At 45.5% G+C, this 21,952-nt stretch overlaps 1 protein-coding gene and 1 long non-coding RNA gene across 12 annotated transcripts in view; one reads left to right on the top strand and one right to left on the bottom strand.

The window, feature by feature from the left end:
- The window catches only part of PDE4D (phosphodiesterase 4D), a 709,981-nt gene that overhangs the window by 223,591 nt on the left and 464,438 nt on the right, over positions 1–21,952 (top strand). Inside the window, exon 1 of one of the 11 annotated variants that reach the window (XM_077347173.1) lies at positions 12,569–13,014. The exons of the other annotated variants lie outside the window; for them this stretch is intronic. Coding sequence (XP_077203288.1) covers positions 12,584–13,014 — 431 coding nt within the window. The 5' untranslated portion in view covers positions 12,569–12,583. Of the gene's footprint in view, positions 1–12,568; positions 13,015–21,952 lie in introns of those variants that run through there. 11 annotated transcript variants of the gene reach the window in all.
- LOC143842269 (uncharacterized) lies at positions 1,052–20,103 on the bottom strand. The gene is made up of 3 exons (XR_013233049.1): positions 19,930–20,103; positions 1,313–1,545; positions 1,052–1,124 (listed from the first exon to the last, which is right to left on the bottom strand). It is a non-coding gene; the product is annotated as an uncharacterized LOC143842269 (long non-coding RNA).

Below are 21,952 nucleotides of genomic sequence, written 5' to 3'. Positions count from 1 at the left end.
TATTATGACAGATAAAGATGGCAGCAAGGAAGATAGCAGGAATAAACCTACACATCTCTGCGCCTGAGCCCCAAATGCTGGTGACATTGCTGTCAAACAGGATATAGGGCTCATTTTTACATGAAACTGGGTATGCACGTGTAGTCATAATACATGTTCAACAAGACTACATTTTCTAGGAAACAACTGTAAAATAAGTTTTAAACATGGAGGGATGGACGAGAACCAGTGGGATGAAATTAATTCAAAAGAAATTCCGTCTAAGCATCCGGAAGAAGTTCCTGACAGAGCTGTTTCTCAGTGGAAGAGGCTTCCTCAGGAGGTGGTGGGTTCTCCATCTTTGGAGATTATTAAACAGAGGCTGGATAGCCATTTGATGGAGAGGCTGATTCTGTGAAGGTTCAAGGGGGTGGCAGGGTGAGCGATAGGGTTGTGAGTGTCCTGCACAGTGCAGGGGGTTGGATTAGATGAACCAGGACCTTCCAACTCTATGATTCCATGATTCTAACCCTTTTCAACAAAAGGAGCAATCATCAAATTTTTCAGGCTCAGATGAAGTTGATACTTGAGAAAGTATCCTGGCAAATGCCCCAAGACCAGTGGAGTGGCTGCATGTGCTAAATCCAAAGCCTGGATGCTAAAAACAGTGAACAGTAAAACCCATCTTTAACATTTAGCTGCTCTTAATATTTGAGCAGCGGCCTCCTGGGCAGAGGCGGTCTGGCCTCTGATTGGCCTGTGGACCGGAAACAGAGGCTGGCCCGTTGCCCAACGAACCGGGCAAGGGGCAGCCAGGAACAATCACTGCCCCTGACTGCCGCTGGGAGAGCAGGTTGGTCGGACTGGCTGGGAGGGGAGGGAGTTCCCTGCCCCAAAAAGGTCCACTGAGGGTTGGATAAGCTCCAGCAGGCCTTTTCAGGGCAGGGAGGAATACTGGATGGAGGGCTGACAGGGGAGAGGGAGGAAAGGGGATGCTAGCGCCTGTATTTACAGATGCAACAGGCTTAAAATCTAGTAAAAACTATAAATTGGAGTGCCCCAGTTATCTCACCTCTTAGGCCTTGTTCTTGTTCCTTGTTCTTTAGGCCAACTCGGAATAGAAACATTCATGTTGCCAAGAGTTCCTTGGGGTGGGGGAAGGGTAGGATAAAGATATAATTGAAATGTGACTTGCCATTTCATTCCTTTGCTGGCTTGCAGCAAGGCATCAGTCGCTGCCACATGAGCAGTCTTTTGGCTGTTTGGCAAGATGTACATATTAGAATCACTATGCAGCCCATCTGTAGTTCATTAGCAGACTTGCCATCTTTACCTGCTTCTTACCCTAAGAAGACTACTGGAGTTGTATGTCATATATGGGTGGCCGACCCGATGGCTTCCTGTGGTCAATCGCAAGGCTTACGCTTGTTTAACGAGCCAGAGTTCCATTTTCTTTGCACTCCCCAAAGATTTTGATTCCGCTGCTTTGCCAAGCTGCTTGTTACCATCTGCACCCGAATGCAGTAAGTGGACAGCTGATCAATTGAAGCCTTGATGATGTCTGTGCTGGAGGAAAAAAAAAAATTAAGGCAGCCATTTCACTGATGTGAAGGGCTATTGGGGAGAGGCCTTGATTAGGCTTCCATTGTGTAGAATGGCGGAATGGCAAATACATTAAGATTCTTTTTATTGTCTTTAATCACGGTATGTTTTGATCTGCAAATTGCTTTTCAAACCTGAGTCTTTTAAAGAGCCTTTCCAGGAAGATATTTGAAGGCCCATGCAAACATTGCAGAATACCATGGCATATACAAGGAAGTGGCAGGATTGTCTAGGAACAGCATTAGACCATTAGTGGATAATACTGTAATAAGTTTTAATGAGTATTTTGAGTAAATGTGTAAGGCATTAGCACAGGCATTCTGTTAGGAGCAGTAATTATGAGGTCTCCATTTCAAATCCAGAGCAAATGCATTTAGGATTGTCTAAAACTTTTGGCTGAGTAGAGGGGTGGGGGCACATGCATTGCAGAAATGGAAAAGCAGGCTTTCGTTGATGTCAGAGTCTGATGCTGTGTTCTTAAGGCGCCTCAAGACAGTTCAAATCACTGCCCTTTCAATTACCAATAAGTGTATATACTATTGGTTACAGTGGATGAGTGATAGGGTTGTGAGTGTCCTGCATAGTGCAGGGGGTTGGATTATTAGCAAAAAGAGATCTCCACGTGTACTAACATTACAGCAGCCTATTTGGTGTGGATAAACCCACACATGCATCTACTAAGAGTATATTGTCAATGTTACAATATCCTTCATAGGAAAATCTGTTTGTATGACACCGTTTGAATATCTCTTTTCTAGATTTTCTAGACTCTCCATATCCCACAAAACCACACCCCTCTAAGCTCAAAGTAAAGGTGGGAAACTATGCAAACTGAAGTACTTGGATTTAAGGTCCATATTATGCTTGAGATCCATAATTAGATATCTTGCCTTTTTAAAAACACGAAACACTAAAGGGAGGGGAGAGACAGTGGTGGTGGTTTACCCTAGACCTAGTAGCACAAATAGCATGTGCAGTGGACCTTGTCATTCCAGGAGCCCCACAGTACTGTAGAGGTAGGGAGTCTTCACACTGTGATTATCATGGGGTCTTCATACTTATGAGACTTGCAGACAGCAAAGTAGGGGCACCAGTTGTGCTCTCCAAAGGACCCATGAATCCTTAAACTGGCTGTCTTGCTGTGAGCCCCATGAATCCTTAAACCAGGGCTGGGGAGAGACAAGGATTGGGAATGTGGTGCCAGAAATCTTTCTCTCATCCTCAATCTGCTCTTGGCCATGGTGATCACATCTTTGGTGGGAATGTGATTTCTAACAGTGAAATAGCATAGGGATTAATGCCCTTTTCCCCCAGTACCAAGACCGTAGTCTCATTTGTCCTACCCACCCATCCTATTTTCCTGCTTTTTAATCTGAAACTAGACATTGGGAGAACATACGATGTGTGTCAGGTAGCCCATAAGAAGTCATGCTAATCACTGTTGTTATAAAGTAATCCCATTTAATGTAGTAGAGTCTACACACAGTCATGGGTTGCTGTTCTAAATGCTCCAGCTTAATAGTGTTTGAGCAGAATTTGAAAACTCATGATAATAATTGGGCTTCTGATTATAATGGACAGGGAACTGATAATGGAAGAACTATAACTCAGAACTCTGGAAAACCTAGTTTCATATACAATTAAAACCAGTTCGGAACTGAACAGATGTGCCTTCTTTATTCAGCATCCATGATTTGTCCCAAGGGCCGCCCCAAGGAAATCTGATGCTGCAAGAACTTGGCAAAATACAGAAGTGGGAACCATAGCATAATAACTCCTCCGAGCAAAATGGGGCTATTCCCATATACAGGATTCCGTTTTCCCTTAAAGCAAACACAGTGTGTAGATGGCAGGGGGAGGGGGCAGGACAGCTTTGCTAATTTTAGAAATGTCAACAGGATCTCAGCTTTCATGATTTTTGGTCTGTTGCCTCGCAAAGACAGCTTTGAAAGTGTAAATTAGTCCAAGTCAGTTTTACATCCTGACTACAATTAAGAAGGACAGCCATCTGGGACTCTAATTATTCATCAAGGAAACTTAGACACCCCTTCCCCTCAGCTATTTTTGTGACCCTTAAGACAGTGTGACGTTTGGAAACATTTGGGGGAAAGCAAATCTCCTGTGTGTTTTCTGAAACATCTAGTGGTACTGTTGTTGTTTTAGCTTTCACAGCTATTTGACCTTCTTTTTGCGTACACAAACACATGTTGCCCCTCCACCTTTCATTCTTGTGAAGCACTTCACAGCCTATATAGAATTTATCTATGGTTTTGTATGCCAATTTACAGCTGTTATACCTTCATATTTGCTTCATGCTAGTAGTTCAGAGAATAAATGAGATGCACAATTTATGTTCAGAACATATTACTGATATTGTATGTGAAGCTGCTTTCTGTTTAGCGACGTTATGAAGGCCAGTCTCAGCTTCTTTGACAGGCAGCAACTCAAGCAAACAGCTTTCAACCCCCTCCCACATCCTTTTCACTGGAGATGCTGGGATTGGACACAGTGTCTTTTGTTATGCAAAGCAGATAAGCCATGTCCCCTCCCCAAGTCTGAGATACACATCAGCATTAGACTTATAAAGCCTCCATTGCAAGTTCCCATTTTTTATTTTACTATAGTTTATTTTTGTTCCTACCCCATGTGCATCACAGAAGTTCTTTTGTGCTCACCTGTTATTAAGCATATGCTGTCTATTTCTCTGTGTACTGCAGTTGCACAGAGTGACGGCCAAACTTGGTATAGAGCCAGCTTGTTGTAGTGGTTAAGAGCAGCGGCTTCTAATCTGGCAAGCTGGGTTTGATTCCTCACTCCTCCACATGCAGCCAGCTGCGTGACCTTCAGCTTGTCACGGTCCTGATAGTTCTGTTCTCACAAGACAGTTCTGTCAGAGCTCTCTCAGCCCCACCTACCTCACAGGGTGTTTGTTGTGGGGAGAGGAAGGGGGCAATTGATTGCAAGCTGTTTTGAGATGCCTTCTGTTAATGAAAAGCCAGGTATCAAACCCAGTTCCTCCTCCTCTTCTTCTTGGCTCCCAAAATACAAAGCTTCTCAAGGCATACCTGGCTTTGGCTGTGTTCAGTTTAGTGGATCATAAGCTGTGTAGAATATCGGAAGGCTCAAGAGATGTCAACTAGCAGATGTCCGCTGCATTATTTTCCTGTCCTTTTCCCATAGCTTATTTTGTCATTTGTCATTAACAAAATCCCTGCTACCTTATACCCTTTAATACCTCTAGATCAGGTTAGAAAATCCCTCATCTGGAAGGGATCCTGTGAGTTTCAATATAGGCATTCTCTGGCTGGAAATAGCTGGAAGAAACATTTTGGTTAAAATATGCAATAATGATGCAGATATTAATGTGATAATTTTATGGTCTTAATACAGCTCCTGGGAAAGAATAGAATGTGTTAAAATTAATTGATTTGCTTCCTGGCAGAATTGCACTACACCCCTAAGTACAATTACACCCTTCTAAATGGCTCTAAAAAGGATGCAACTCTATTTAGGATTGCAACGTTGTTCTGTCTAAATTTTTCTATTTAGGATTGCAGCCTCTTTCTAACAAAAGAGTGTGAAAATAATATTACAAGGTGTTAGTGGGACTAAATGGCTTGAGTCTATTTTAACACTTCATGTATTTCTTTCCTCTCCCGCTAGTTTCCGTAGAGAGTTTTAAAAATAGTTCAAGTTGATTCCATTAAGTTTTGTCTAACACATTGTTGTGATTGACTGCTTGAAGTTGGACATTCTCAGTTGGGCTCTTATTGGTAAAACTAAAGAATCTGAGCAATTTTAGAGTACAGCCAGACTCCATCAGGACTGGAAATTTGCCTGTATCCTTCCAAGTAGATAGGATGATTAAAAGCTGTAACTGATTTACACAGCAAACATGTCCTTGGGCAATCTGATGTGTAAGGACCAACAATTTTTGAAAGAAGCATACCTTACTCATGTGCCTCCAGGCCCTCTCCAAAGCACAATGCTGCCTCCTCATATATATTTCACCACTGTTGTTACAATCCATGACCTCAGGAGCCTCTTGTTACATGTTGGCCAATCAGGTATTTACCTAGGCCAGTTTCTTATTTAGAAAATGTACGTTTTCAGACTATGCCAACAGTCTACTTAGAAGGTAGATATGCAGAGGTACCATTTGAAACAAGGACCTGCATTTGTGGAGAACCAGCCGTAGAAGACATAATTCATTATGTACTCCACTGCCCCCTTTATTCAGAGCCAAGATTCAAATTTCTGGGGAAGCTTTTTGTTAAGTTTAAAAGGTATACAGAGCCTATTATGCTTGCTACTGACAGATTTGGACTCTCGCATAACTCATAGTGTAGCTTTATTTGCCTTAGCTGCAATGAAAATTAGGAATAGATTTGCAAGACTTGATTTTAATTGATTTGGCGAAATTCTTTGTAACGGATAATAATAGTGATTTTATATTGTATATAATGTAAACTTTTAGTTGTTGAAATGATTGATTACTTGCTTGTATATTTGCAATGGCCTTTAGCTTTATGCAATAAATTTGATTGTCTTGATTGACCATGTTTGAGTAAAATCAAATGGAGCAAAATCAAATTGGAAAGCACTTCACCAAGCAGAGAGAGGGCTGTGGGGCGGCTGACATTTCCGGGTGGCGAGGGAGCCCCAATAGAAGAAGAAGAAGAGGTGGTTCTCATATGTCACTTTTCGCTACCAGAGGGAGTCTCAAAGCGGCTTCCAGCCCTGATATCACTGCTAGGCCAGAACAGCTTTATCAGTGCTGTGGTGAGCCCAAGGTCACCCAACTGGTTGCATGTGGGGGAGCGGGGAATCAAACTCGGCATGCCAGATTAGAAGTCCACCCTCCTAACCACTACACCAAACTGGCTCTCCTAACCACTACACCAAACTGGGGGTTGCCCATCGGGCTCCTTAATTTGCCACCTCCCATGGGATGACAGGCTTTGTGTAGCTCTTTGAGCTTAGCCTGCTATTCAATTTTGCTTGTGCAGTTGTGGTCTGCAGGTAGACAGTTTTTCTCCCCATGTGACGCCACGCTCATGTTTATTAAACCTGTGGCCATGTTTTGCCAAAATGTACATGTCAGAGTCCTTACTTTTGATGTAATCTATATTACCCTGCACCAGCAAAGTAAATACACAAATATTATTTGCCATTAAAGACCCTGTTTATATGTGCTTTTTAAACAGGAATAGTCATTTCTCTGTTGCAAAACAAAGTACACAGGGCTGCACACAATTGAAAAGGTGTCCATTTTGTCCAAATATTTGAAAATGAATTGAAAATCCCACTGGGACAGGAAGCTGCATGGCTTATCTCTCTTGCCCATTTGGCTTGGCTGATCTGGACCAATAATATATGGGTGTGGCTGTCCCTTTCTTCCCCTCATTCCCCCAACACACCCAGCGTGGAAAGGATGCCCGTTTTAGAAAAACCCTCATTTTCTTGGCTTGGCTCAATCCTCCTGGTATAGAGGAGGGATAATCTTCATAGCTTGTCTGTAGTGGTCTATTTTTCCCATTTTTCTCCCCGCATTACTCCAAGAGCTGAATGTATTCATGTTCATCGGTATTCCTTGGACTGCACTGCCATCTGGAAGCTGTCGTTCAGTCCAGTCTGCTCTGAGCATACTTGATAAACACAATCAACCGATGAATGCCTCTAACCATACAGGTTCAAAATGCAGCACACACACTCTAGAGTAGCTGATTTTTAATGGCGCACAGGCCTGCTCAGGATGATCCTGTAATCCAAGGAAGTCAACAGGGGATGCTAATGCATCTCAGCAATGGCTGTCTGTGTGGGGCTGACAACCACCACTGCACATATGTCCAGCTCCTCAAAATGCTGTTTTCTAGCAAATCATTGAGGCAATCAAACGAGGTGTTTGATTTAGTATAAAAAGGGCATTGCAAGCAAGATAAGTTCAAATATCCCTTGCCCCTTTCTGAAAATCACAGCATCTCTGGCTTTTTTCCATTAGGAGGGGGAAAAAATCACCAGCCATTATGTCTAGAATGACCCTTCCTTTCAAATACATGTGGGTAGAATTGTTCTGTGAATGATTTATAAATGCCCAAACATTGTTCAGTGTGAAAGTATTTACTACTGGGATGGGATACAGAAAACGTTGAAATGGACAAATTGTAGTTAATCCGATCTGGAGATCCCAAATGTGGTGTCCATGGGTGCCACAGTAGCCACTAGCATCTTTCCTGGTGCTTGCTAAGTGTTTTTAGAAAACAGGTGGGGCCAGGTGAGGTCTTCAAAGTTTTTGATATTGATGCTGTATTGCTGACAATGGCTTTATGGAAAGTGCTGTTCTAAAAACACTGTGGGACTTGATTCTGACTAAATTTGATTGGGCTGCACAACTGAAATTCTTAATGCACCCAACTGGAACACAAGACAAAGTCAACAGATCTTCCAAGTTTTAATGCATTTTTATAATTCATGGAAGTATATCACTATGTCAGATTTCGTCTACTTTTCAAAAATCATTTATGCTCCTATTGAAATGGGGCCAGAATCTCTTGCCGTATGCATGTTCAAGGAGCTTTCACCTAGCTCTTCAGCACCGTCATTGCTATAAGTAATAGTGTGGGTTAAAAGTGGCTGGGCTCATTTAAAAGGAATAGATGGGAGAATTAGCCCCCCACCCTTTCCTTTTGTGTAAGTGTATTAGATGCCTGCAAAACGGAGAGAGATATTGCCAGTCCCTTCTCTCTCTCTCTCTCTCTCTCTCTCTCTCTCTCTCTCTCTCTCTCTCTCTCTCTCTCTCTCTCCGCTCTCTGTGTTCAAGAGAATATTTTTAAACTCTGTGTTAAACAGAGCTTCTGTACATTTGCAGGCTGAAACAGATTGAGGGACCCCCTGGTCTAATATTTGAAATTTAAAAGGATGCTTGGTTTGATCCAATAGGCTTTCTGTTTATGAAAGATGCAAGCGGGTGAGTTCACTCCCTATCCCATTTTAGAATGGAATGGAATGGAATGGAATGGAATGGAATGGAATGGAATGGAATGGAATGGAATGGAATGGAATGGAATGGAATGGAATAGAATAGAATAGAATAGAATAGAATAGAATAGAATAGAATAGAATAGAATAGAATAGAATAGAATAGAATAGAATAGAATTTTTAGACTGCCATTCGCCACTTTGGTCTCACGGCGGTTTACAACATAAAACAATTAAAACACAGTAACCCCCCATAAAATCCTCAATTTACATCATCTATCTTACATCATATTAGCGGCAGCGGTCGCAATTCCAATCCCAGTTTCCCAATTTAGCCATCCTCCCCATGCCATGGCTCCTCTTTTTACAAGATTTTCCATCAGCAGATGATGGGGGGAAGGAAGGAAAGGGAACGCGTGGAACGATCCAGACTTTGCAGGATGGAATCCTTTTTTTGTTTGTTTTTTTGCACTTAAATGTATTTTGCAGTATTAGTGAACGTCAACAAGACTGTTTTCTCTTGCTTTGATATGCGGTTTCTGTGTGCCTCTGCATCTTTTATTTTCAGTCAGCCTTCAAGTGATTTAAAGCCTCTACTTTACTCTATTTACTAATTCATGTTTTCAGATGATTTATGTAGCAATTGTCTACTGAATTCATTTTCCATTATCAATTGTTGCTGCTGCAGGTCAGATGTGGCTTGAAATCTGAATGGTTATGTTCCACAGAGTCAAAGCTAGCATGCCTTGAAGTTGTCTATGAATATTCAGTGGACGTCAGAGAAGAAACCGAGCAGTAGGGCCAGCTCCTGTATTACAGAGAGCAATACAGCTGCCAGTTTCCTGTGTCCCCATCCTGCCATGGCCTCACAAGAATGGGACAAGCCGTTTTGGGGGAGCAGGATCCCACGGGAAAACAGCCACTGAGCTCTAACAACCAAACCATTTGGTATAGTGGAGGTCTGTCGATAATACGTTTAATGGGATTTTAAAAGTCCAGTAGATATCTTTTAAATATTCATGGCTTTGCGGGTGGAGTAGACAGATGCATGGAAGAGAGGCCCATCAGGCATGGTAAGTAAAAGAGACTTCTACATATAGAGGCAGGACACCTCTCAAACATAGTACTAGGAGCCATCTCCTTGCCCTTTGTACCATGTTCGTTGGCCCTCCGTGAAAGGTGCATGGTTATTATGCAAAATAAGGTACTGGAATAGATGTCATTGTGAATTTCCTACATTGTGCGGGGGGTTGGACTAGATGACCCTGAAGGTCCCTTCCGACCCTATGGTTCTGTGACTACTGATGTCACAGTAGTACCGCTCTTATTTTGCTGTCTTTTAAAAATCAGGTTGTCTAGGAAATCTTCTGTTATAATAGTTGTACTGGTCAGAGGGAGAGGGCAGCACTACTCTGTTCTTCCTGTTTTGTCCCCCCAGCCCTGTGTAAGATGGGTGGTCTGGGAACAGTCTCCATGTTAATGTACACCCTTCGCCAAAGGCAACAACCCAGAGATCAGTATGAGTAGTGCTATTTTTCCAGCAGGGCTTTGGATCCTCTGCCAGCAGTAAATCTCTCCCCCACACTTGCAGGGGAAGTCTCAAACGCAATTTGGGGGAAAGGCTTTGTTGTTCCAGGAAGGGGAAGGAAGACAGAAGTCTCTCTCAAGAGTTTGCAGAGGTCTTTGGAATTACTTAAATGGCTCATTTAGCTTTGAACAGTTTGAAGCCATTATAACATGAGCTCCTTTGACCTATGGGATAGTAGGCATTAATCTCCACGATTAAATTACTGAGTCCATTTCCTGTTTGCAGCATTTATGAATTATCTATTATTTATAATGCATATCTTCTGTGCTGAGTGATTTACAAAAGACGTATGGCCTTAATCCTAAATATAACCCCCTGAGTAACACAGGAGGTCTTCTAGGGTTCCCCCTTCCAGATCATGCGGCAGTGAGAACCTTACCCCAAAAGGAGTCTATGCTCTTGTTAGGATTTCAAACCCAAATCTCCACCTCTAGGGTGATGATATTCCCGCCCCCTCCCCCAATTTTGAATGAAAATTCATTTTACAAAACTGGTTGTGGAATCCAGGCTTGGCTCTTCATTCATCAAGAGGAGTTATCATGGACTGGAATCCCAAACTTAACTCTGAATTCTAATAGTTCAGCTGAAGCAATGGTAACTTTTCCATGCAGGGAAAATTCACATCCTCCCTTTCCCTCCCTGCTCAGCCGGAAGCAGCACTGAAGACTGATTCAGTTCTGTCCTAGCTGAGGGCCTGGACCAGGGGTAGTCAAATGGTGGCCCTCTAGATGACCGTGGACTACAATTCCCACGAGCCCCTGCCACCGTTTGCTACCCCTGGCCTGGACCATGTCTTCCACAGTGGTCAGTGTGATCTAGCATGGATGAAAACCCAGCTGCCGGGTGTTGAGGATTGTAGCTTCTGATGGCCACAGAGATCCCTGCTGTAATGATCTGGGTCCTGAAACCAACTTCCATGCTCATTCGGCATTGCAGGAAAATCCTGAAGCATGGCATCCCATCACAAACCCCTCCTCCCACTTCTTTTTGCCTTGAGCAGGGATAGTCAAACTGTAGCCCTCCAGATGTCCATGGACTACAATCCCCATGAGCTCATGCTGGCAGGGGCTCATGGGAATTGTAGTCCATAGACATTTGGAGGGCCACCGTTTGACTACCCCTGGCCTTGAGTCATCTGCTTGCGGCCCTTGTGTGAATCTTCTGTTCTGTTCTGGTTCTGGAAGCAGGAGCGCCAACTGAGGTTTCAGGTGGGGAAGAGGCAAGATTCCGAGGACGGGTAGAAATAATAGTCCTGGATAGACTCAGACATAAATTGTGATACCCCCTCCCCCCTTGGTTGTGGTTGCACCCCTGCTTGAAACACAGCAAGTTTTTCTCCTCCCTCAATGACAACTCTCATTAACTTTGTAAATTCGTTTTATTGAAGGGTAGTGGCGTTTTGCTGCTTAAAATACAATCAGTTGTCCACCCCCCCACCCCATGCTGAAGCCATTTATAAAACAGCTGGGAGCGATTTCCTTCCAGCATTCACAAACAGGGAAAGTGGTGCTTTATAAGGGGAGGGAGGGGGGCTCACCCCAGCCTTCATGCTTTGCAGCAGCAGGAGCAGAATCGCTGTAATTAAACCCTCCCGAGGTTGATTCACAGACAGGATTGCTGGGGGGGGGGGGCAGGAAGGAGAGAGAGAGAGAGAGAGAAGCCCATAATAATCGTGGGGCAGGTTTCGAAGCGACAGTGAAGCGCTTTTATAATCCCGCCGGATGGTCCAAGCGTCGCTTTCTCTGGCAGAAGGCAAAACAGTGCAGGGGATTTGGTTTTTTTTTTCTCTTTTTTTTCTTCAGCTTGGCTTGGAAGAGGAGGAACCGCTCGCTCGTTCCCTGCTTTGCTTCCCGCCTCCCGCTTCACTTCAGCAGCGCCGTCTACTTCGTGCAACTTTGCAACCTGCGGCCGCTTCCCGCCGTCGGTCCTTCAAGGGGGGGGGGAGGGAGGGAGGAGGGAGGAGGGGGGAGGGAGGATGTGCCTCAAAGCCCAGGCAAGCCAGCCGCCGCGCGCCAGTCTCGGGAAGGCGAGCGGAGGCAGCGAAGCAGTGGCCGGGCGGTGGCGGGGAGGCGGCGGCAGAGGCGAGCCGCGAGGCGCTGCTGGCCAAGCGCTCTGAGGTGGCGGGAGCTGCTCAGCCGGAGGCTTCCCTGCCTGCCTGGCCAGCTGCTTCCTCTCGGCCGCCTTGGCTGCCTGGGCAGGGGGTCGGCCGGGCCCGTCGTCTCGCCTCGCAGCGGCGAGCGCCTTGGCCGCGGGCGCCAGGGAGCTGTCCAACTTTTCAGCAGCGCGCTGGCGCTCTCGCCTCGGGCCGCCTCAGCGCGGCGGGCGGGCGGGCAGGCAAGGCAGCGGCTGGCCGGGCGGTGAGCGCGCAGGAGCCGCCGCTTCTCCCGGCTCGCCCCGCGGCCCCCCTCGCCCTCGCCCTCTCCCTGCTCGGGCGGCATGGAGGCGGAGGAGAGCGTGGCCGGCGTGGCCGAGGGCCCGGCGGGCAGCGCGGGGAGCCTCCCGGCGCCCAAGCACCTCTGGCGCCACGAGCACCACTGCCGCTACCAGCTCCGCCAGCAGCACCACTTCCTCGTGCACCAGCCGCAGGCGCTCCAGTGCCCCCCGCCGCCGCCGCCGCCCCAGCCGCCGCCGCCTCCCCCGCCTCCCCTCTCGCCCGCCGCCCGGGGTCGCGGCGCCGGGGGCAGCGGCGGCGGCGGCGGCGGCGGCGGCGGCGGCGGCCGGGTGAGGTACCGCGGCTACTCGGACACCGAGCGCTACCTCTACTGCCGAGCCATGGACCGCGCGTCCTTCGCCCTGGAGACCGGCCACCGGCCCGGCTTGAAGAAATCCAGGATGTCCTGGCCCTCGTCCTTCCAAGGCTACAGACGGTACGAGGGAGGGGCGCGGGGCGCCGAGGGTCATTTCAGCCCCCCTCATCCCACCCTCTCCCCTCCCGCAGGTGAGGGGAGGGTCCTTTGGAGTGGAGCCAGGACGTGGTGGGGGGGGGGTGGCTTTTGCGGGGAGGCGGCAGAGAGAGGAGGCCGGGAGGGCACGTATGGAAGGGGGGTGTGGGGCGGGGTGGCTGCATAGGAGGAGCGAGTCTTCTGGGGCTGGCAAGAACACTAAGAGGGGCTTTGGACTGGAAGAAGAAAGCGGGGTGGGGGAAGAGAAAGATCTGGCAGGGCATTGCCTCTAAATTGTCAACTGGTCCGTTATTGAGGAGAGTCAGAGGGCTGCTTTGATGAAAGGGGACAGATCGTCCTCTGTTTGCTGCTCAGGTGGAAAGAGTGTATTTCTGTAGCAATGCTGAATCCAAGCACGTGGCTGATGGAGAGAGTTTGAGAGTGAGATTCTGTAGTAATTCCTCTGGTTGTGAGTTTTTCCAGTGGGTTAGCACATCACCTCCACTCTAGCAACAAGGGATCCTTCTCTCATTCTCCATCTTCCCTCCTCTCACACCTCTTCCCCCAGCCTCACCTCCACCCTTCCCATAACATTTTCAGTGTTGATGTGCTTAAAAAAAAATCACAGTGAATGCTGGGGATTTAAAAGCTCAAAGGGCAAAACTGGGCACTGTCCAGATGCGGCAGCAAATTAATGCTGGTTAACTTGGTGACATTAGCTGGCTAGAAGACAGATGCAATTAGCTGATTAAAGGCATTTAAGCTGGAAGGAGGAAAGCAGTGCTGATGGGTCTGTTGTTCCTTATTAAACAAGCGATCGGTTTTGTTGCAGTCTGCCTGCTACAGAGCGACTGCTGGATCACTGGGTGACATCACTCTGGAGGGAGAACTTCCTTTCCCAGTCACCAGGGAGTTGCTAGTGCAAGGCCAGAATAGCTCTGCTGATTATTCTGATTTTGTTTGCAGCAAGCTGGACCAGGCTGTTTTCGGGGGGGGGGGGAATTAGGACCTATTGGAGTGTGTGGGGTTGGGGGGGCTATTAATGTTTCATTTACTTGCTGGAGGGATTTATTTATACTCTGCCATGACGTGATTGGTAGAGCATTCTGTACATTGCGAACAAATGCCAGACTCCAAAGTTAAAACGGTGTGCTGTGTCTACAGCGCATGATGACCTTGTCCGTGATGGTGTCATTGTGCCCCTCTGGTAAGGAGAGAAGCATAGCACAGAAGCAAGCTACTGTGTATTGACTGTGGGTTGTTTTTTGTTTGTTTGTTTTTGACATGGCCTTGTAAACCATACTGGAGATGAATAAGGGATAATCCAGGCCTCAATTTTGTATTCAGGCATCAGTTACAACCATCATAACCTTACACTGCTTCCATCCCTCGCCCCATACAGCCCTAGTATAGTCATGTGCTTTCGTAAAGATGCACTGTGAATCTTAAAAACAGTTGTATTATTATTTTATTATTTATTTGATTTATGGACCGGCCTCTCCAATTAGGCTCAGGGCAGTGTTCAACAGTCGTAATGCAAAATTCTGATTGAAACAGTAAAAACAATAGCTATAGAATGATATCTTAAGTGCTCCATTTTTATTCTTGGGCCTTTTTTTCTATTCCTTTCTCTCCAGCCGATATCTGTGGTAATAACTGGAAGAGGGGGGCACTTGATTTTATTTACTTGCCTCGGGCCTCAACTGTACACCTGGTGGAATAGTGTCATTTTGTAGGCCCTGTGGAACTTTGGTAGCTCTGTCAGGTGCTGAGCTTCTGCCGGCAGCATATTCCACCAGACTGGGGCCAGGGCCAAAAAGGTCCTGGTTCTATTTGAGGCCAGGTGCACTTCTTTAGGGCCAGGGACCACCAACACATTAGAAGAAGAAGAGTTGGTTCTTATATGCTGCTTTTCTCTACCCAAAGGAGGCTCAAAGCGGCTTACAGTCGTCTTTCCTTTCCTCTCCCCACAACAGACACCCTGTGAGGTGGGTGAGGCTGAGGGAGCCCTGATATCACTGCTCAGTCAGAACAGCTTTATCAGTGTTGTGGCGAGCTCAAGGTCACCCAGCTGGCTGCATGTGGGGGAGTGCAGAAACGAACCCGGCATGCCAGATTAGACGTCTGCACTCCTAACCACTAACAAGCTGGCTATTAGTATTCAAAGAACTCAGTATTCAATATTAAATACTAATATTAGTATTCAAAGATCTTAATATAGCCATGAAAAGAGAGCTACATAATGAGATTTAGAAACAACACATTTCCTTTGGATTAAGTTATCCTGGCCTCCGAATTAATGTATTGGATCAGGCAGACTGAAACCTTTGTGTCGGAATACTTTATAGCAGGAGTAGTCAACCTGTAGTCCTCCAGATGTTCATGCAATACAATTCCCATGAGCCCCTGCCAGCGTTTGCTGGCAGGGGCTCATGGGGATTGTAGTCCATGAACATCTGGAGGACCACAGGTTGACTACCTCTGCTTTATAGGGAGTCAAGCATCGTCTGTGAACAAAGAAAACTTCACTGTAAAATTTAGGCACATGGCTTTAAAGAATAAAATGTTATGAACTCTTTACAGGGGCAGTATTCTCAGCAGGTGTTAATGGTCTAATTACTGGGAAAGATGAGTATTTAAATTTAAAAAAACATACTATGGCTGTTTTGTTTTATTTCTCATGCTGGAGCTTCAGTAATCAATTTCTTTTCCTGGTGAAGCAGGGTGCATATCTCCTCTCTGTTAACAGGGACTGGATGTTAAAGTGCTCATGACATTTTAAAAACTTCTTTAAGAAGTTTTTTCTTGAATGAGTCAGGCACTGAGCATTTAAGTTTATTCACATTTAAACTAGCTCATTAAAACATTCCTTGCCAAATATGCTTTCCCTTCTTGTTGTATTTACTATCCTTTCATACAATAGTTTATATTTAGTAAGCTAATTTCAGAGAATTTCTCAGACCATGACCCTCATTCATTTTTAAATGAGCGACATAACATTAGTGGGTGTTTCTAGTGTGTTTCTAGTATGCCATTAACTCAGAAAACTGCAGCATCGAAGTCTTCTTTGTGATCCCCAGAAATGAGGATGTAACACCGAAGGAATATTATGAACTGTAAGATTTTTCTCAGCGTTCATTACATTTTATATACTCTTCCTGGAAAACCATTTAAAACCAATTCACACATTTTAAGGACTGTACCATTCGCTGAAATGTATGCCTAAAAAGTAAAGCATTTGAAAGGCTCATGCGTCACTTGTCACAGAGCCAGGCCTGGGTGCGCTTCATGTCGAATATAAATTGGGAGTGTTGGCCTCTGTAATGAAAATTTCGTCCAGTGTTGTATTTGCAGAAAGTTTGCTCTGGTACCAAAAACCATTACAAAGACAGAAACTGAAACATAAATGTGTTGGACTGGAGAGAAAATGAATTTAACTGAAAGAAGCTCAATGTAAATCCTTTGTGTATTAAAATTATGTCATATATTTGAATCGAGTTCCGAAATGTATATCCTTCACTTCTTAATGATGGTTTGTAATTAAGATGTTTTAACTGCAAAATTATCCCTGGCATTTGAAAGGTCATTAGGCAACCAATCACAGTGGAGTACCAACAGTTGAAGTGTATTTAATGTATATACTTGCATATAAGCTGACCCGCATATAAGCCGAGGCATCTAATTTGACCATAAAATCTGGGCAAACTTATTGACTTGCATATAAGCCAAGGGTGGGAAATGCAGCAGCTACTAGTAAATTTACATTGATTGAGACATCTGTAGGTTAGATGTTTTTAAATATTTATTTCAAAGAAAAACAGTAAACTAGCTCTGTAAGTGATAAGAGGGCCAGTAAACCAGAGCAGAACAACAGTACCTGAATTTGGCAACCTACTACAACACCTAACAAACCGGGAGAATGGACAACCCTAACTACAACTACGGTGCCCTCCCAGAACAAAACACTGAAATAAAGAACTGTAAAACTGAACACTGAAAGAAATAACTGTAAAAATCAACTTTCAAAAGAAACACAACCTCAAGAAGAGAAGGCTAACAATGCTGCCCCTCAGATAAAAGAAGAAAGAAACACTAGGAGAAAGAAACAGTAAATCCCAAGGCAACTCCAAAACCCACCCCAGCCTCAGAAACCAAAAGAGTAGTTTGGAAGAAGTTATTAGAAAGAGAAGAAGGAAAAAAATGTGAAAAGGAGTGCTGAAAAACTCGGCTTATACACAAGTATATATGGTAGTTGTTTACAGCTGGCAGGGATGGAGAAAAATGACCATAGATCAATTTTTTTACACCAAAAAGAAGCATCATGGTTCACGTTTTGCCAGTTCACTGGGAGTTGGGAGAGGTCCACACCTACCCTGACTGGCTCATCTGTGCCTCACAAATCAATCTAGCACAGCTGTTTGCAAAAGTATTCTTGGGTAGAATTGGCGATGAAGAAGGCTCTGCCTATATACAGGCTATTTCAGTCAGCCATTTGAAGATATTGTGAAATATATCTATCACAATGTGTCGAAATTTCTCTGTGGTGATTGGCAGTATAGCCTTAAGCAGAGTTACCATCTTCTAACTCTGTTGACTTCAAAGGATGGTGTAACTCTCTTTAGGATTGGATCGCTAAAGAGCTAAAGCTATACCTTTACTTTTTATTGGAATACATAATAAGAAACACTTGGTTTTCAGTCCTGAAATAGATAGGGACACATGGTGTGGGCAAAAAATATGATAAACTGTGAAAGGCAAAAGTTGATATGTGACTATTTAATACAATCCCAGAAGATAAAGAGCAGAGTCAGAAGTAATGATCAACATGAACTAGCAAAGACTCAAAGAAGAATATCATTCCTGTTCCTGAATATGCACAAGAATCTAGATATAGTAATAGATTGTGATGAAGAACCATCTTGAAAACAGTTTATACCGGATGCTGCTCAATTTCTAACTGGAAAACTTCCCATTTGGAATGTTTGGAGTTTATTATGTTCTGAGAATGAATCCCTCAATTCTTGTGCATATTCAGGAACAAGAATGCTACTCTTGTATGAGTCTTTGTTAGCTCTTGTTGATCATTATTTTTGACGCTGCTAGTTTTCAGTCCTGGCGCATTTGAGAATTTGTCACAATGTGGAATGTGTGAAACTGCTCAGACCCTTTTAATGTTTAAATTCACAGTTTATTTAAGCAAGAACACTTGGGAGTTTCAACCTTAGTCCTCACTCAGCTACTATGGTCTGCTCTGCAAACAATTTTCCTCTGTCCAGCCCCTCCTTCCCCCAGTTTTAATGTGCACATCATATAAAGAAGTATGTTCAACCTGTAAGAGTCAAGCAGCCAGATAAATCTATAGGTAGCATAGGTAGCTTTATCAAGGCTGCACCATTATTCTAAAATTCGTTCCCTATGAGTATAATTCTCTCATTGAACAAGAAGAGTTGGTTTTATACCCTGCTTTTCACTAGAAGAAGAGTTGACTCTTATATGCCGCTTTTCTCAACCCGAAGGAGGCTCAAAGCGGCTTACAGTCGCCTTCCCTTTCCTCTCCCCACAACAGACCCCCTGTGAGGTAGGTGAGGCCGAGAGAGCCCTGATATTACTGCTAGGTCAGAACAGCTTTATCAGTGCTATGGTGAGCCCAAGGTCACCTAGCATGTGGGGAAGTGCAGAATCGAACCCAGCATGCCAGATTAGAAGCCCGTACTCCTGAGCACTACATCAAACTGGCTCTCAACATCAAACTGGCTCTACCTGAAGGAGTATCAATGCAGCTTAAAATTGCCTTCCTCTCCCCACAAGAGACACTTTGTGAGGTAGGTGGGGCTGAAAGAGCTCTGAGAGAACTAATCTGTGGGAACAGCTCTATCAGAACTGTGACTAGCCCAAGGCCACACAAGCTGGTTGCATGTGGAGGAGCGGGGAATCAAACCTATCGCTCTTAACCATTACACTCAGCTGGCTAGTGTAGAGCTTCTAATGCTAAGGACTGGGTGGCAAGAGCAGAGAAGTGAGATTAACAGACGAATGGGACCCCAGTGGTTAGAAGTAGGCAAAGAGCAGCAGAAATAGCAGGGAGACCGAAAGCGTTCCAAACGAATCTGGTGGATGGCCATTTCTCCCCTGCCAGCCAGTTATGTTGGATTGTCTTACCTATCTTTTACAACCCATTTCCCCCTCTGTAAAATATTGACTGACTTTGTGTTTGTTTACCAGAAGCAAACTGTGCCCCTTCAACCCAGGTACAGAACAGTGCTCCTGGCATTAAAGCAAACAGAGTGGAAATGCTGATCACTTCAGTTTTTACCTCTTGCTGAAATTCTCAGGGCATGAAAGTGGCGGGTGCAGATCAGGTCAGCATACATCTCTTTGCTCGTGAAAATTCTTTGCTGGTAGCAGCACGGAGTTCAGTGCTGTAGCCTCCGTTGCCAACAGCGAATCCTGTTGACTTTGTTCATGGACTAGATAGCCTTGCATTCCAGTGCTGTGCATGTTTATTCAGAAGCAAATTCCAGCAAGTTTGCGGGAGTTAATCCCAGGTTAAGTGTACAGCCGGCATCTATTTTTTCTGGCAGATTCATACAACAAAGCTGAATTGCTTCTGAAAACTCCAGACAGATTTCCAGACTATGTCTCCTGTATCAATTGCCTTTTTAGTATTCATAGGCTCGGGGGAGAAGCTAGTCAAAAATAACTCAATTGTTTTATTGCCTCGTGCTTTCTGCACAGAGGGTAACTTTGCATGATGTCCTCTACCCACAACAGCAGAATAGTAAATCGCGCCATTCCTCCCCTCCACAATTTGAAGTCCTCCTGCCTCTGCGTCTCGCCTTTTCCCCGCCTCACTAGTGGCAAAAAAAAGCAGACGAGAGAGCAACACGCTCTTTTACTCACCGCTCCTTGGCCTGTCAATCAATGGAAGCTTCTTAAGCGGGGGCGGTGCTGCCATGGCGCCTGAACCGTCAACTCCACGCCACCTGACCTGCCTCTACGCTGCCCAAGCTGCTGCCTGACCCGCTACCTCTGTGCCACCTGACCTGCTGCCACACTGCCTGATCTGCTGCCTCATCGCCACCCAACCCACCAACCAATCTGCTGCCTCTGTGATGCTCAGCCCACTGTTGCTGCACTGTCACCCAAGGCAGCATCTCGGGTGGCATGGCAATGGGTCAGGCGGTGCGGAGGCAGGAGGTCAGGAGGCGTAGAGGCAGGAGCTTGGGCAGTACAGAGGCAGGTAAGGTGGCACATCCACTTAAGAAGCACTCAGAGAAGGAAGGGAAAGCAGGAATCCTAGGCGATTGGGGAAGGGTAATGGCTGAGCGGCAAGTGGGCTGACCAATGGGGGAGGGGGGGAGAGAGGAGCAGAAGGGATGGGGGTCTGACAATCTAGAGGAGGACAGGAAGGAGACACTTAAAAAAACCCTTATGGAGGTTGAACTGACACAGGGGTGGGAATCTGCCTCCCTTGCCAGGCAGGAAATAGAGGAGAGAGTGCGGGAGCGAGGGTGGGACAAAGTTGCTGAGACTATTGCATGTTTTCCCCTCCATACGTTCTTTTCCCTCGTTGCTCACCGGGTGGCTGACGCGTTTCAGGGTGGTAAATCCACTTTCCTGGATTTCCTGCATCACGAGTTAAAACTGGTGAAATTGAGAGCCAGCTGCCGAGCAGCCTCTGGATGTAGGTGACGTCATGTGGAGGTGCCTGAATATGTTGCCAGGACTCGGAGGCTGCCCAGGTACATTTTGCACATGTGGAAATGCCCAAAATTAATTGTTACTAGCACCACATATGTCATAGTGTAAATATATACATCTTAGACCAGCAGTCCTGAAAGCTGAGGTGTTCCCTGCGCCACCAGGATAGTTGGTCGGAAGAAGGAACTGCAGTTATATCAAAGCAGCTATTTCGTAGGGGGAAATGTACACACACACACACACCAGTGAGCAACAATCTTGCCCAGTTCTTCCTCATCACCTATCCCCTCTGTTATTTAGCTGCAAATACTGATATAGGTTCCTTCATGCATACAGAAGAAGAGGAAGAGGAAGAAGAAGAAGAGATGGTTCTTATACTGCTTTTCTCTACTCGAAGGAGTCTCAAAGCAGCTTACAGTCGCCTTCCCTTTCCTCTCCCCACAACAGACACCCTGTGGGGTGGGTGAGGCTGAGAGAGCCCTGATATTACAGCTCGGTCAGAACAGCTTTATCAGTGCCCTGGTGAGCCCAAGGTCACCCAGCTGGCTGCATGTGGGGGAGTGCAGAATCGAACCCGGAAGGCCAGATTAGAAGTCCACACTCCTATCCACTACACCAACCTGGCTCTGTAGTGCCTCCCACTACAGATTCAGAACATAACTCATGAAAATTTCCCCAAATGTGCCTTGTTTGGTAACCTCAGAAAAATAATGAATCCAAATTAATTTACTTCTGACATTTGGCAGCATTTGGGGAAAATTCACGATCTTCTAATGCCTCATTCATGGATCCTTTGACTGGGGCAGGGCAGTGTGCAGTGGGAAAGGGGGGGGAGGGGAGCATGAGTCAGAAGAGATGCATCTGACAGAAACACCATGCCATCCAACCAGAAGAGTTGCCTGCAGGACAGTGTTGTCCCTGATTGGCATTTATGTGCTCAACATTTCCTCTGTGGGTGCCTGGTCACACACAACTCCGCTTCACATGGCCAAGCAGGCAGAGGATGGGTAGACATCATTTTCTTACAGCAATGGAGGTTGTTGCTGAAAGGCAGTCAAGTTCATGCTTTATCTTCCCTCTGCTTTGCTATTTGAAGGATTTGGTTTTCTTTAATGGATACCAGCCATTGAGTTAAGTTGCAGGCTGCAAAGCAGAATAATGCTGGAATTAAGGGACCCAACACAAATTGCATATGTGCGGTTTTGCACTTTTATTTCTTTTT

Source organism: Paroedura picta, chromosome 7 (assembly GCF_049243985.1).
Source record: "Paroedura picta isolate Pp20150507F chromosome 7, Ppicta_v3.0, whole genome shotgun sequence".
Classification (NCBI taxonomy): Eukaryota; Metazoa; Chordata; class Lepidosauria; order Squamata; family Gekkonidae; genus Paroedura; species Paroedura picta.
This window is presented reverse-complemented; position numbering and strand designations above follow the sequence as displayed.